Source organism: Rhinoderma darwinii, chromosome 7 (genome assembly GCF_050947455.1).
Source record: "Rhinoderma darwinii isolate aRhiDar2 chromosome 7, aRhiDar2.hap1, whole genome shotgun sequence".
NCBI lineage: Eukaryota > Metazoa > Chordata > Amphibia > Anura > Rhinodermatidae > Rhinoderma > Rhinoderma darwinii.
The window spans coordinates 99,333,338-99,349,091 of record NC_134693.1 but is presented as its reverse complement, the minus strand read 5'-3'; the positions used below and the strand labels follow the sequence as shown (position 1 = coordinate 99,349,091).

Here is a 15,754-nt window from a genome sequence, read left to right as displayed (position 1 = left end):
AAAGCAAGACGTATCCGCAGCACACATAACATGTGCATGACAGCTGCGGACTTCATTGCGGAATTTAGAATCTCCATTGAAGTCAATGGAGAAATTCCGCCATGAGTCCGCCACTGCTCCGCAACAGACAGAGCATGCTGCGGACACCAAATTCCGCTCCGCAGCCTATGCTCCGCAGCGGAATGTTACGCATCGTCTAAACGAACACTTCTAAATAGAAGTGGAAGTCAATGCAGAAACGGCTCCGCTGCGGATTAACGCTGCGGAGTGTCCGCAGCGGAATTTAAGTGAAATTCCGCCACGTGTGAACCCAGCCTAAACGGCCCCTCAATCTTCACATGGGGCGGTTGAAAGATTCTCCATAAGCACATGTGGGGTTTCTTAACGCTCCTTACTGGCCAAGAGGACTCATGTCACGGCTCCTTCCACCTGCTCAGACTTATTCAGAAATAAATGAGTCTTAACTTAGAGGCTCACTTACAGAGTAGTTGCTATAGAACATATAATATAATTGCATGTTTTGAATGATACAAAATGCCACTAAATAAGGATATAGTTCAGTGCACGTTCCCTAGTCAAGTTCAACATTATCATGTGTCAACTATAATCTGAATATTGAGAGATAAAATATGATAATTATAAAAAGGCATCAAACTTAAATAACAGCAAGGGCAGTACTGAGAAGGAAAAGTTCAGTTCATTCTGTTGATGGCCACAATACCGTAAGATACTTTCAATTATAGATCATTTTATTATATCCAATTATCATATGCCTCAATGTATTACATTTCAAATTTAGACAATTGCAAATAGGAACTTTTAAATATATTGCAAATCCTGACAAAAAACCTTCTCAGAATTCATATTTCTAGTAACTGAAAAAAGAAAAAGAGAATACTCATGTAATGCTATGCTTTGTTTTCAATTGTATAAATAACACAAATTCACTCAAAATAATGTGATATGTCATAGATACATGCAGAGCGGCCTCTCTACTCATAGACGTTGGAAATCTGACACAACATTCGAAGCCAAGAGTCATTCAAATCAATGGCAGTTTGCTTAGAATATTCCATCATATTTAAATTTATATGTAGCACCAAATGGGTTTGAGCTCTCTAATTCTAGTCACCTGAGATCACAGACTTTACTGATATAATTTCTTGCATCTTTCCATCAGATAGAATGTCAGATAGACAGATGGATAGGTTAATATTTTTTTTGGCTTCTCTTCCCTTCTATGTCGAAGCATCCTCTGCTATAGTCTGGGTTCCCACATAGTGTAAGCGCTACAGATTTTCCGCAACATAATTCTGTGCGGAAATTATGCAGCATTTACAGTAACCTCAAAGTGAATGAGATTTAGTAAATCTCATTGACACGCTGCAAAAAAAATCTGCAGAGAAAACGTTTATAACTTGATCTACGGTGCAGAATTTAAATCTGCAGTATGTCAATTTATGCTGCGTTTTTGTTGCTCTTCTGGTACAAGTTTTACCCATTGAATTCAATGAGGATGTAAAACCCGCAACAATTAGCCAAGTGTTGCAAGTTTTCAGGCGGAAACACTGCCACTCCGCCGCATAAATCAATTTTCTATTAAATATAGATATATATAAATATATATATGTATATATATATACATACAAAAACCATAGGACAAAATAACGGCACCAGGACTTCCAGATAGATGAAAAAAGGGTGGATTTATTCACCTCCAGCGAGCAGCGACATATATATATATATATATATATATATATACTTACCCCCGACTAATGTTATAGCCACTGTACTGAGTGAAGCCCGGCCTCCTAAGATTACGTTTTATCCCATGTGACTGCTGCAGCCAACCACAGGCTGCTGTGGTCACATTGGATGCAGCATCATCCCAGGAGGCTGGACTGCATGGACAACAAAGGAACGCCCGGGGTAAGTATAGACTTTTTTTTCCAAATGCTGGCTACCGCAGCGCAGATTCCGCCGGAGAAACGACACCACAATTTGGTGAGGTTTTTCAGGCAATATTCACTCCAGTTTCTAGGTCGGATACGCTGCATACATTTACACATCATATTTAACCCGTGGGAACCCCAGCAATAACATGTTAAACTGAATGCCTAAGCCAGTGATAAATGGCAACCACCATGACATTATTTGTGGGGACAACAGTACTGATCCGCTCTGTAAGGCTACAGTATTGATTCCGTCAAAACTATGGAACCCTTGCACAACTGGGACAAACGGGAACCGTTGGCACCGGATCCGTCAACATTGAAATCATTGGTGACGCAAACGGAAAGCTTTGGTTTCCGTTTGTTAAAGTCAGGGTCCCGTTCTGACCTGAAGCTCCGACGGAACGTCAGAACGGGACGCTGACACAGATGTGGACGAAGTTTAACTAAACACTGGGTATTGGTGTATCAGTTATTGCTATCAGTTGATGGTTTTTTTTATGAATGTTTTTTTTTAATGAACAATCTAACAGTATGTAACTGACTGTTTTGTATTTCCTTTTTTTTCTTAGGGGTATGTCAAAAGCACAGTCAGCTGGATTATACTCCTCATGCCATTGTACAGCCCATTGCAATGACACTAACATCTGACCTTTCAAACTGCCCTCAATGTACCAAAGGTAAATGGGATGATGGACGAAAACTCTCTGCTGCAGACAGCAACAAGTCCAGCCAAGAAGGGACACAGGGAGAGATTAGTGAGAAGGAAAGTGGTGGCAGCATGACTGAGCTTGACAAAGAGGCAGAGGAAGATGGCGATGAAGGCATTTGTGAAAGACTCTGTGTAGAAATCCGTGTGAAGCTCCGAGGCATAGTGGACAGCAAATATTTTAACCGTGGAATCATGATAGCCATTCTGGTGAACACAATCAGTATGGGCATTGAGCACCACGAGCAGGTGAGTCATAGTCATTTACTTGCTTGTTTGCTTTAGTAAAGTTAATTGCAATTTAATGATGTGTTGTATAGGGCCGGGGACTTAAAAGCTGACGTACAGGAGAGTCGAAGGACGAGAAGACTGGAAAAACATATAACAGGCTTGACAAGCCACTGATGGCTAGATTAAGGATAAAATACAAAGCAGTTTAGTGTATCTGTTATGTGACTCATGGTGGACCTCATAGGGGGTTGTTTTAGTTTGTGAGTTTAATCTATCATGTCTGTACCAAAATGTTCGCTGGCTTTTTAGATTATTGCTAGCTACAGTTCCCTAGGTTTTGCTAAACTACTAGTAATTTCCTGCATAGTGGGAGTTGCAATACAGAGAGCTGCGGGATGCCTTTAGAATGTTTTGGAGAATAAAGACTGACACAAAATATTATTCACTAAAGAGATTTATTTTCTTCATCGTAAAAATGTGAAATAAAACAAAATGTGTGTAACCATTACATTTATATTGTAGATCATCATTGTATGAGTCACCATTTGTTGTATGTAGATAGCTTCTCTTGTATGATTTCCCTGCTTTTTTGCCTGACTTTGTCAGAAACCGGGTTATGAATGGACCCAGGAGGTCTAGTATCTTAAATCTGGGTTATAAATCTGTTGCAGGCCATATTTCACAGACAAATACATTCATATTTTATTATTTCTGAATGTGAACTGTTGTAACTGCTGACCAGAGAAACTATAGCGGTAGCCAGGACAATTATGTTCTGGCGATATGCGTGGGGCTGGGATTTCTTGGTGTGTGCACCTCTGCTGGACGTACACTGATTTCACACCTACATTTTGGCTGGGTATGTGCTTCATTGTATTGGATGGCATATTGTGGTATTGACTATTCGTATTGATGTGGAGTATGCATATGTATAATTTATAATCTGTATAATCCAGCAGGTGTATTTTGTTTGGGGCAGATACACACCTTATGGTGAATCTTATTATCGATTGCTGTATGTATTTTTGTATAGAATGTTTTTATTTGTTTTCTGATTTCAATAAAATGTTGCTATTTTTTGTATTGGCTGGATGTGCATTTCCATTATTTTTGCCCTACCTTTTTGATAGTATTTGGTTTTATCATATAGGGCAAAAGGTTTTTCACTCTGTACGTTTTTAGTGTGCTTGCCCACTTTTGTTGCTGCTAGGTCAATTCCAGTGTCACTGTTGCCTGAGGAAGAAAATGAAATCATTCCCCTAATATTGGAAGTGTGGAAGAGGAATGGGTACATGTGATCAGCATAGGAGAAATATGTCTGTGTGGCCTGAGTATTCTATTACTGAGATCTTGATGGGACTGCACATAGCTTAGTGAAGGGACAGACAAAATATCTGCCAAATTTCTACATCTTCCTTTCTTAGCAGTCAGTGAAGAGCAGTTGTCACATTTCCTCACTTATTTTGCACTGATCCTGAGTTACAGCCTATACATTAAACCAAAATTACATTCGGAATTCTGCAGGCACAGTGCTGAAATCTCATAACAGTCCGTGCTTGTTCATTATTCTAAAAAGTTGAACCATAAATAGGAAGAAGGGAAAAAGGCTGGCACTGTTGAACCAGAATCGCCGGAATAACTGGAGTGTAACAATGGCTTTCGTATCCTTGCTGATTATAGCAGCTGAGTTGCCCCGGAGGTGCTCATCGACCAGTACAGCACAAGAAAACTTGAATGAGACAAAAGTAGAAAATGTTGAGGCACTCACCGGATTATCAACAAAACGTCTTTATTCCAAGATCTCGGTCAGGATGTGGAATTAGCCTACGGCCGTTTCACGTGCGTACACGCTTCCTCAAGGCCCTTGAGGAAGCGTGTACGCAGGTGAAACGGCCGTAGGCTAATTCCACATCCTGACCGAGATTTTGGAATAAAGAAGTTTTGTTGATAATCCGGTGAGTGCCTCGACATTTTCTACTTTTGTCTCATTCTAAAAAGTTACATTTACCCCACGCACTGTACATTTATAAGATGTGGGAAAACGTATGATGTGAAGTATAGGAGCTTAGCTGTTTGGGGTATGTCTGACGGTTTCCAGTATTAACCAGAAGAAATGAGAATGCAAATATGGATTATAATACAGACTGTAGGATTAGTACAAGTAATGCAATGTACTCAAGAATATAACATTAAGGCTACTAGGATTTGTAACCACAAGAGCGTCTATTGACTAAAAATACATGAGAATGTTAATAACCAAAATAGCTATTTGTTCTATTTTTAAAGAATATGAAAAGAAAGATTAAATATCTCTTTCCTCTACTATTTTATGAAGGTCTTGTATTAAGGGAACACTGAAAATGCACAAATTATCTATCTATCTATCTATCTATCTATCTATCTATCTATCTATCTATCTATCTATCTATCTATCTATCTATCTATCTATCTATCTAGATAGATAGATAGATATGTCCCAGCAATTCCTCCCTTATTAAGCTTTCCTTTGATACTATTCTGTCTCATATCGTTACTAATACTCAGAAATATATATAGAATTATTTTAAATGTGTCCTAGGAAATCAGCCATTTCCCCCTTCTGCTCCGCCTCCTCCTCCTCACAATCCTGTGTCTGGCTGTATGAAAACTTGCTGCAGAATCAATCTCCCCTCTGTCCTGTCTGCAGTAGGACACAAGAATAGTTAAACCCGCCCCCTTTGTTAAGCCCCACCTACCAACTGTTCACCAGCTAAAAAATGACAAAGATCAGCAGGATAATAATCCCTGTGTTTTCTGCAGGATTTTTGCAAAACTGATTGTTTCAGGAACATGTGGAGGATCCTGCAAACTGACAAACACTGGGGGCAAGTTTATCTACTGTTTACTGTTATCATTCAATTCCAGGTTTAGTGTTCCTTTAAGGAGAAGACTAAATTAGTCAAAATAAGATGCCATATCAGAACATTCAGGGATGGGAGTAACCTGACTAGGTTTGTTTTTTTTTTGTTTTGTTTTTTTTGCTACAATAGGATCCGTCCCTGCAAAGAGTAAATGGTTCATTAAATACGGTTCATTACAATGACTGCACCGTGATTTTTGTTTTTCAACTGCCACAAGCAAATGAGGGGCTTCTGGAAATAATACACGCCTGATTGGCTAGACACCTAGAATGAAAAATATTTTTTCCTTATGAATAAATCATTATCAGAGGAAACACAAGTATTTAGCACTATAGTTCATAGCAAGACAAGTTTAATTATTCTGTACAATAGCAGTGGGTGCTCCACCCCTGAATACCATTTTTTATTTAAATAGGTTCAAATTTTGTGTTGATTAGTTTTCTATATATATCTTTATCATGGCCAGACATTTGTTTTCCTGATATAGAGCTCCAAATTCCCTGCATAGACACAAGTTTAAAACATATTATGTTGGAAACATGCAGTCTATGCTAGAGGGAGCTTTAAAGAGACTCTGTCACCACATTATAAGTGCCCTATCTCCTAGATAAGGAGATCGGTGCTGTAATGTAGGTGACAGTAATGCTTTTTATTTAAAAAAAACGATCTATTTTCACAACATTAGGAGCGATTTTGGTTTATGTTAATGAGTTGCTTAATGCCCAAGTGGGCGTATTTTTACTTTCGACCAAGTGGGCGTTGTACAGAGGAGTGTATGACGTTGACCAATCGGCATCATGCACTCCTCTCCATTCATTTAGACAGCAGAATCGCGTTCTTACTAGAACATGATCTGCAGCCACATACACAGCCATTCTGCTTGATTAACGTTAATCCAGTGTCCTGATAATGAATACACATGACCATCCAGCCTGGACGTCATGTGTATTCAGAATCCTGATACTTCTGAATCTTTTCTGTGAGATTTACAGCAAGGGAAACAAAATCTCGTTTACCTCCGTAATCTCGCGAGATTTCGTATCCGTTGCTGGAATCTCACAGAAAAGATTCAGAAGTATCAGGATTCTGAATACACATGACGTCCAGGCTGGATGGTCATGTGTATTCATTATCAGGACACTGGATTAACGTTAATCAAGCAGAATCGCTGTGTATGTGGCTGCAGATCATGTTCTAGTAAGAACGCGATTCTGCTGTCTAAATGAATGGAGAGGAGTGCATGATGCCGATTGGTCAACGTCATACACTCCTCTGTACAACGCCCACTTGGTCGAAAGTAAAAATACGCCCACTTGGGCATTAAGCAACTCATTAGCATAAACCAAAATCGCTCCTAACGTTGTGAAAATAGATCGTTTTTTAAAATAAAAAGCATTACGGTCACCTACATTACAGCACCGATCTCCTTATGTAGGAGATAGGGCACTTATAATGTGGTGACAGAGCCTCTTTAAACTACTGAAGGGTAGAGATCCACTTGAATGATGATACCGCCCCAATTGCAGCCTGTCTTCCTGTTCCTAAATGTAGTTTGGTGTGAACTCACGCGTTTACATGACTGTGCTGGCATGTGTGTGCATTGAAGTCAAGTGTATTCGCACCATATGGACAGTTTACAGAAAGCTTTTCTTCATACTACAATTTGACTCTTTATTACTATAATGTTAGATACATTTTATAGATGTCATTAACTTCTATTGAATTAATCACAACTAGGATGGATTATAAGAGGTTCTTGTTTTTGCTAGTTTATCCTAAGCAGGGTTGCTGGTGTGAATTAATTTGTGACAGATATTTTCTTTTTTTCTTTTTTAAATGTATAACATGCAGACTTTGGCTTTTGTCGTAGGTTTTGCCACGGATTTCATCCCATGCATTGCAAATGGTGAAATCCGCTACAGAATTGACATATTGCTTGGATTCAATCTGGACTTTTCCCACTACATGTGGATGGGGTTTTAAAAACTACATCCACATGCATTGTACAGTAAATATTGCAGATTTTCAGTGCGGAATCTGCAAGAAATCCGCGACGCGTGAACTCAGCCTTTCGGTCGCTGGTGCACAATGTGAATGTGGTAATTGCCATGCATTTCGCATTAGTTTTACCACAATTTACTGCAGTTTTGCGATGCAGTTTGTGACTGAGTGGCTTGTACAGGTGAAGCACATTGAAACAAAGTGCTGAAACCAACATTGCCAAACCACAGCTCGGCCTCATCGTATATGTGAGCACTTTCCATAAGCATTCGGGACACTACAGGACAGTCATATGGTTTCAGAAATTAGTTATATTGCTGGCCGCATGTCTACTCTGATATTTCTGTTGTAAAACCTGGAACAGTTGAGGAATAACATGTTAAGAGCGAGTTCTTCACAGCAATATACAAGATTTATACAGGATTTATTATAAGTAGAAAATACTTCTTGGTATCTACATTTCGATATCTAAATAGGATCCATGTTGGTTAACCACTTCCAGCTGCAGCCATTTTTCGGATTCACATTTGTTTTTTCCTCCACACGTCCCAAAAGCCATAACTTTTTTATTTTTCCATCGATATTGCCGTATGAGGGATTGTTTATTGCAGGAGGAGTTGTAGATTTTTACGGCACCATTTATTGTATCGTATAATGTAGCGGGAAACTGGAAAAAAATTATTTGTGGGAAGGAATATGAAAAAAAACAGCATTGCCTCAATATTTTGGGGGATTTGGTTTTTACAGCATCCATGGCTTGTTAACTTTATTCTGTGGGTAAATACGATTAGGCGATACCAAATTTATATAGTTTTTTTTAGGTTTTACTACTTTTACAAGGAAAAAACTGATTGTTAAAAATAAAATTTTTGTTTTGTTGCCATATTCGGAGAGCCATTGTTTTATTTCTCCATTGATTGAGCAATATGAGGGCTTATTTTTATATATTGTAATAGTTCTGACTTTTATGGACACGGCGATACCAGTTATGTTAATTTTTTATTTTTTTTACATTGTGGTTGGGTAAAAATGGAATTAACTTTTCATATATTTTTTTTTCATATATTAAAAAACTTTAACTGTTTTTACTAGTCGCCCTAGGGGACTTGAACCAGTGATCATTGGATATACTAATGTATTGCAGTATATCATTATACTGACAGTCTCCTATGAAGCCCTGCCGGAAGCAGGGCTTCACTGAAGTACAAAGACGGCAGACCTGGGGGCCTTCATCAGGCCCCCAGGCTGCCATGTCAATCATTGGCACCATGCGATTGTGTTGCTGGGGAACTATTGCAATGTAACAAATGACCACTCTTCTGTTTCTAACTACTTAAATGCCCCGGTTGCTATTGACCGCGGCATCTACGGCGTTAAACGTTCGCGATAATGCTCAAGTGGGATCCCGCTCATTACACTGAAGTGTCAGCTGTAAGATAGAGCCTACATGCTCATCCTATGGAGCGGCTCAGCCTTTGAGCCCGCCACATACTCCCCCACCCGACGTGTGCCGTATATATATATATATATATATATAAACGGCGGATGTTGAAAAGGGGTTAAATAGGACCTGTCATCTCTCCTGACATGTCTGTTTTAATAAATACTTGAACCCCCCATGAAATAACAATGCTCGGGCATCTTTTCTTAGAACTCTGCATTGTGCCCATCCTCTGTAATTCCTCCCAAAAATTCAAGAATAAATTAAGAACTGGGTGTTATCATTCCCCTTTTCATAGAGGCATGCCCCTTCACAGTCTCAGTCTGTCAGCGCTGATTGGATAGTGTCAGACTGTGTAGGGACACACCCCCAACTGGTAACACCAAGTTGTCAATTTATTCATGCATTTATAAAGGGAATCACAGAAGAACGGCACAACGCAATGTTCTAAAAAAACAAGTTCCAGAATTGTTATTTTATGGGGAATACAATTATTTAGCAAAACAGACATGTCAGGAGAGGTGACAGATCGAGTTAAAACTCTTTGCGCACCACAACATAACTGTACGTCTTGGAGAGGACTAACTTTAACTGCATGTGGAGCAGTGTAAAAAAAAATGAGGAAAAAAACTAATTCCATCTTTGTTTTTTCCAACACCCCCTCCCAAAAAGAAGAGTTATTTAATAATTTATATGTTCCACAAAATGGTTCCATTAAAAAATATCTCCAACAAAATATAAGCTCACATATGGCAGCATTGGCTGAAAAATTAAAAATGTATAGCTCTTGCTGTTATTGTGCAAAAGTAGCAAAACAACAAAAAACTATACATAGTAGGTATCGCCACAATCGTACCGACCTAGACCTATATAATAAAAGTAACGTGTTATTAGAAGCAGCCCGGAAGGGGTGGTGTGGCTTAGCGCGAGGCGGAGAAGACAATTCTCAGAGCTCCTGGGCGTCCATTTGTAATTCCAAGGAATCTAGTGGCTAGATTGCACAAAAGTGCTCAAAGACGCTGATCCAAGATAATTTTAACACCTCAATTTAAGTTTTCCTCCCATCTCTGTGATTGCAGGCTAGCGCCGTGTGTGCAGCCGCAGCCTAAATTTTTGGGCGTTTCTGACTGCAGAGAGAGAAACCTCAACGCGACTGTTGCCAAAGCCACTGTGGTTTTAACAGACTGTCATTCCTACCTCCGGGCGGAAACTATAGCCTATCATCAGGGAGGCTGTTATACCGTCCTAGGCAGCCTTCTCCATCCTGCTCCCCCCGGCAGACCCTGGTCCCAGGACGCCTTCCCTTCACCGCAAAAACAGTTCTATGTAAGTGTGTGCAACACTTGAATTTTATAGTTACTGTGTCACAGGAGAGACCTGCAATTATTTGGTAGGGCATCCTTACATGTGAACTGTGCCCTGATTTGAAGAAGTGATTGGAGGACAGTATAAGTCAGTCAGACCTCTATTTTACATACCTATTTTATCTCTTTCATGAGATTGGCACCACTCCAGATTTGACTCAACCGCCATTTTGTAATTAACGTTGTACTGGCACCAGGACTCAATTAAGACACTCAGGGGGCCCCAGTACAGGTTCTACACTACTAGATTCGGACATTTAATGGGCTGCTGACCCAATTGTTTTGACTGATTATTGCCACATATATCAGCTTCTGTAGCTTCGAACAATTTACTGCACACTTAGTAGTTTAATCTCAACTATATACTCCTTTGAACATCTTTCATATTACTCCTTCCCTACCTCCTCACAGGGCACTGCCCTCATATTTAAGGTGTGACGCACTTTGTGCTCAAACAATCACACTGTGGCACTTTTCACTCCTCTCCTCATGCTCTGAATATAGAGTGATTATGCCATAAGCTATGTAAAGTATCCACGTCACTAGTGGTGCTAAAATAAAGAAAATATATTCACAAACTATTCTCCTCGATAGCATGGTGAAAATAGGTCCAAAAAACTCAGGGTAAGGCACATGTACCCAACCACAACCTACGCTAGCAGAAATTGACAAATTTCTGAAAAAACAAAGAGGAAAGCCTTCTCAGCCTAAATTATCCTCACCAACATGCGATTTCCCTAAATGGGGTTATTTGGGATCTGAACAACATTGTGACATCAAACATAATACTGAGGAAAGAGAACTTCCAGTCTCTATATCTTTTATGAAACATATATTATGTAAAGCACTTGAAACAATAGAAAATGACAACAGATATCAAACAAGAAGTATTACAAGTAGGGCATCGAGTAGAAGCTCTTGAAAAAACCCAAGCAGTTATAATAGATGCCTCATCTGATATTACCAAATGTACTCCATCCTTGAAAACTGGGATAGCATTATACAAAATAGCAAATGTTCTGACTCTATAAAGTATGAAAATCAACAACTTTTAATTTACCAAGATTTGGCACCGTCAACTCTTTACAGTAGACTCCTAAGCCTTTCACAAATGCCTTGAGACAAAGACAGTTACAATTCCGGTGGCTCTTCCCCTTCGGGCTTTCCATCTCTGCCAATGGAAGAAGATTTACGGCCAGAACTTCGTCAGACATAAAAAGCCTCTGTTCGGAATTAAACATTTAGATGGATGAATATTCTGATCTAGAATCAGTTCACAGTGCATCCAATCTTCAAACCATTCCCAAGCCATAGCAGAGGGAAACAGCTCACACTCTGAAAGTAAAAAAGAACAAGACACCATCTATTCAAGACCCTTCTCCCTACAACATCATCTGATCCACCCTTGATCAAAAGAGAATTTCAAAGTAACCTGATCTGCTGTCTTTGACCTCAGACGACATACACAGATGTATCCTTTTTCTTCTAGAATTGTGTGCTTCTGTAGACCATATATATTTGTTCTCTTTTATACAGGTGGACTGCACCACACTACATACCAAGTTTATGGACCTGACACCTCCCTTCTGATGCATCACTGTTATAATGAGGGACTACATATAATTTAGATATAATGTTGCTAAAAAGTTTGCAAGGTCACTCCTTATGGAAGTGCAATGATTTGTACTAATAGTTTACACGTGTATTAATTAAGATATCTTTAAATATTGGTTTTATTGCACATTTACTTCCAGTGTTCAAATGTTATTGTTAACGTTTGAAATTTCTCTAGTGGCTAACCACACCATTTGACTTCCAAATAGAACATACATGATAATAATGGTGATCTTAAACACCGTCACTAAATGCATTACTATATTATTGTTCTTTTTTATGCCGCCCTTCCATTTTCCATTGCTCATCCTTCTCATCATCCCAATACTGTATATTCCCCATTCAGTTGAGGTATAGCTACACAATCCCTTTGCTCCTAGAAATTGTAATGACTAATCATTTACCAACTTGGATTATAGTTTCATACAATGTCAGGCGCATGAACTCCCCTGTAAAAAGATCACAAATACTTGATTACCTCATAAAAGCTAAAGCAGATATAGTGTTGGTTCAAGAAACTCACTTAATGGTAAACACATGCCAAAACTTTCACCGTTCTCACTAACAAAATGGTTCCACTCACATACGCCAAATAAAAATTATAGTGGAGTCACTATAGCACTTGCCAAACATGTACCTTTCATTTTTCAGGAGACACTATCAGATAGTGAAGGAAGATGTTTTTATTAAAGGTCTCTGGCTGACTCATTAGTAACGATAGGAAACATATATGTACCCAATACAAATCAGGCTTTTTGGATCCCTTCTATTCTAGATAAAGCTAGGTCATTCATTAGGGGTGTATTATTTCTTGGAGGTGACTGTAATATATCTTTAGACCCATACTTAGATTTCTCTACCAAAACATCCTCTTTATCAAATAGAGCATTATCCTGCATTAAAAAGTCTCCTCATTCTCTTTCTTTGGTGGACACTTGGCGTCATATGCATCCATCTACAATTGACTTTACACATTTTTCCTCTCTGCATAACTCCTATCATAGATTTGAGTATATTTTTTTCCCTAGTCAGCGCTTCCATATATTATAGATGCGCAAATTCTTACATCATTCCCCCTTACTGCTTCAAACCCCTATAGCCTGTTATGGAATCACCCATTGAGCAATTCCCAGGGTGGAAGTTTATGGAATTGCTAGGTGAGCGATTCCCCAAAGGCTACTGGAGACTGTCAGGAATGAGCATGCAAATAAATCTGCAACCCCAAATCCATCACAACTCTGATCAACAGAATCTAGGGCTACTCTATGGTTTTCGCCAGAGCCCACAAAGGACAGGTTGGACTTTGCAGCATAGAACCCAGGTTGTTTTAACAGAGTTTGGTGTTGGATACGAGGTGCAATGCAGACAACACCAGAGCAGATAACAAGTCAGCCGGAGGGTAAACAGAAAGTCCAAATAACAAAGCTATTGGATAGCAGGGATTGCAGAGGTCAAAACTGTCCGAGAGCAGAAAGTCCAAATCAGTAAGCAGAGGTTAATCCAGAGACAAGCTGAGGTCCAGTTCTAAAAAGTGCAAATAGTCAAAGGTACAGGGTATAGTCAGTAGCTTGATCAAACACATAGAAACAAGGAAAATCCCAAGCAAAGGAATCAGAACCAACCCAGATTTAAATACTTCACCCTTCAATCTGATAGGAAGAAAGACAGGGAAGTGGAATAGGCTCAACAACTAAAATCAGAACCGCCCAGAAGCTAGACTAGTAGTCATGATAATCTTAACGTGATGGACATTTCCTAACATAGTCAATAGGCCTCCACAAGCCAAACAATGGACACTTAATGAAAGCCTATTCAATTCGGACCATATAAAAAAAAGAGTTACTAAAGTCCTCTCCTCCTACTTCCAGATCAATACCTCTGATCATTGCTTTATACCCATGATCTGGGAAGCCCATAAGGCGGTAATCAGAGGAGAACAGCTCTCTATTGGCTCATACCAAATCTCTACATTATATTTGGAGATATCCAAACTTGAACAAACAAACAAGAATGAAAATCCAGACATCCTATCTCTTCTTAATACTAAAAGACATCCTAAATACACAATAAGCTAAAATTTTCATGAATTAGAAAAATCTAATTTTTTGACATGGAAACAAAGTATCCAAACTTGTGATCTCATTAATTAAGAAGAGGAAAGCTAGATCCTTTCTCCACTTTTTAAAACTGTCCAATGGTTCAAAAACCAGCGAAATTAAAGCAATATCAGAAGCATTTTTGGAATATTACTCCTCTCTTTACCAAATAAGTTCACAAGAATCCGCTACTGAAAAAGAGAAAAGGAAGCAAGACATTAATTCATTTAGATCGACTCTGAAACTTCCTCAGCTGTCCCTAACACAACAAACTGCTATAAAAGGTTTCTTTACGGAATTGGAACTCCAGTCGGTCCTGTCGAAGAGCCCCTCTGGAAAAAGTCTGGGTCCAGACAACCTACCTATGCAGTATTATAAAGTGTTTCGTTCAGAGATACAACCCCACTTATTCAATCTGTGTAACACTATACTAGACGGTTCTCAGTTTCCTAAACAGTCACTTGAGGCCCATATAACACTTATTCATAAAGAGGGCAAAGACCCAAAGAAGTGCAGCAACTATCGGCCTATATCCCTTTTAAATACGGATCTTATCATTTTTGAAAAACTCATGGCACTACGTCTAAGTCGTCTCTTACCAACCTTAATTGCACCAGAACAAGTTGGATTTGTACAGGGGAGAGAGGGGAAAGATAATTCTCTACATCTTTTGCAGTAGATGCAACTTGCTAGGGTGAAGAATTAACCTCTGTTATTGTTGGGCACCAATGTGGAGAAGGCCTTTGACAATGTCGACTGGATATTTCTCAAAGAAACACTAGTTCGATTTAATTTACTTAGACCGTTTATTCTAGCTATTCTGCAAATGTATACTCAACAGACTGCAAGACTTCGAATTAATGGCATATTATTCCCTCACTTTCAAATACAAAATGGTACAAGACAGGGATGTCCTCTTCCACCACTTCTTTTTGCCCTTGTGATGGAGACCCTCATTCAGAGGATTTGGCAACGTCCCAACATCAGAGGCTAACAGCACATTCGGTACAACACAAAACAGCAGCGTTTGCAGATGACTTGCTCATAATTATGTCAGATCCTAATACAGAAATTCCAGCTGTACTATAAATATTTAACAGATTTAGTTCCATGTCCAGCTTCAAGATTAATATAGACAAATCAGAAGCTCTAGGGATAAAAATGTCTAACTCTATGATTCATCTACTTGAAACTCAATTCCCCTTCAAATGGATCTCCAAACGTATAACATATTTGGGTATAAAACTATGTAAGTACTGGCCAGATCATTTTGCTCTCAACTTCCCTTCTAAATTTTGCTAAATCTGTAATAGTTTCCTGGATGGCTATATTTATTTCCTGGATCGGTAGGAAAAATCTGGTTAAAGGCTTAATCATTCCCAAATTTTATTAGTTATTTCAAATGCTTCTAATTACAGTACCACACTTTTTTTTTTTTGCGAGACT

At 39.0% G+C, this 15,754-nt stretch overlaps 1 protein-coding gene across 2 annotated transcripts in view; it reads left to right on the top strand.

The window, feature by feature from the left end:
* CACNA1I (calcium voltage-gated channel subunit alpha1 I) overlaps positions 1–15,754 on the top strand; it is an 884,757-nt gene that overhangs the window by 619,421 nt on the left and 249,582 nt on the right. For both annotated transcript variants that reach the window (XM_075833728.1, XM_075833727.1), the window contains exon 10: positions 2,525–2,910. In XM_075833728.1, the coding sequence (XP_075689843.1) occupies positions 2,525–2,910 (386 nt within the window). The remainder of the gene's footprint in view (positions 1–2,524; positions 2,911–15,754) is intronic.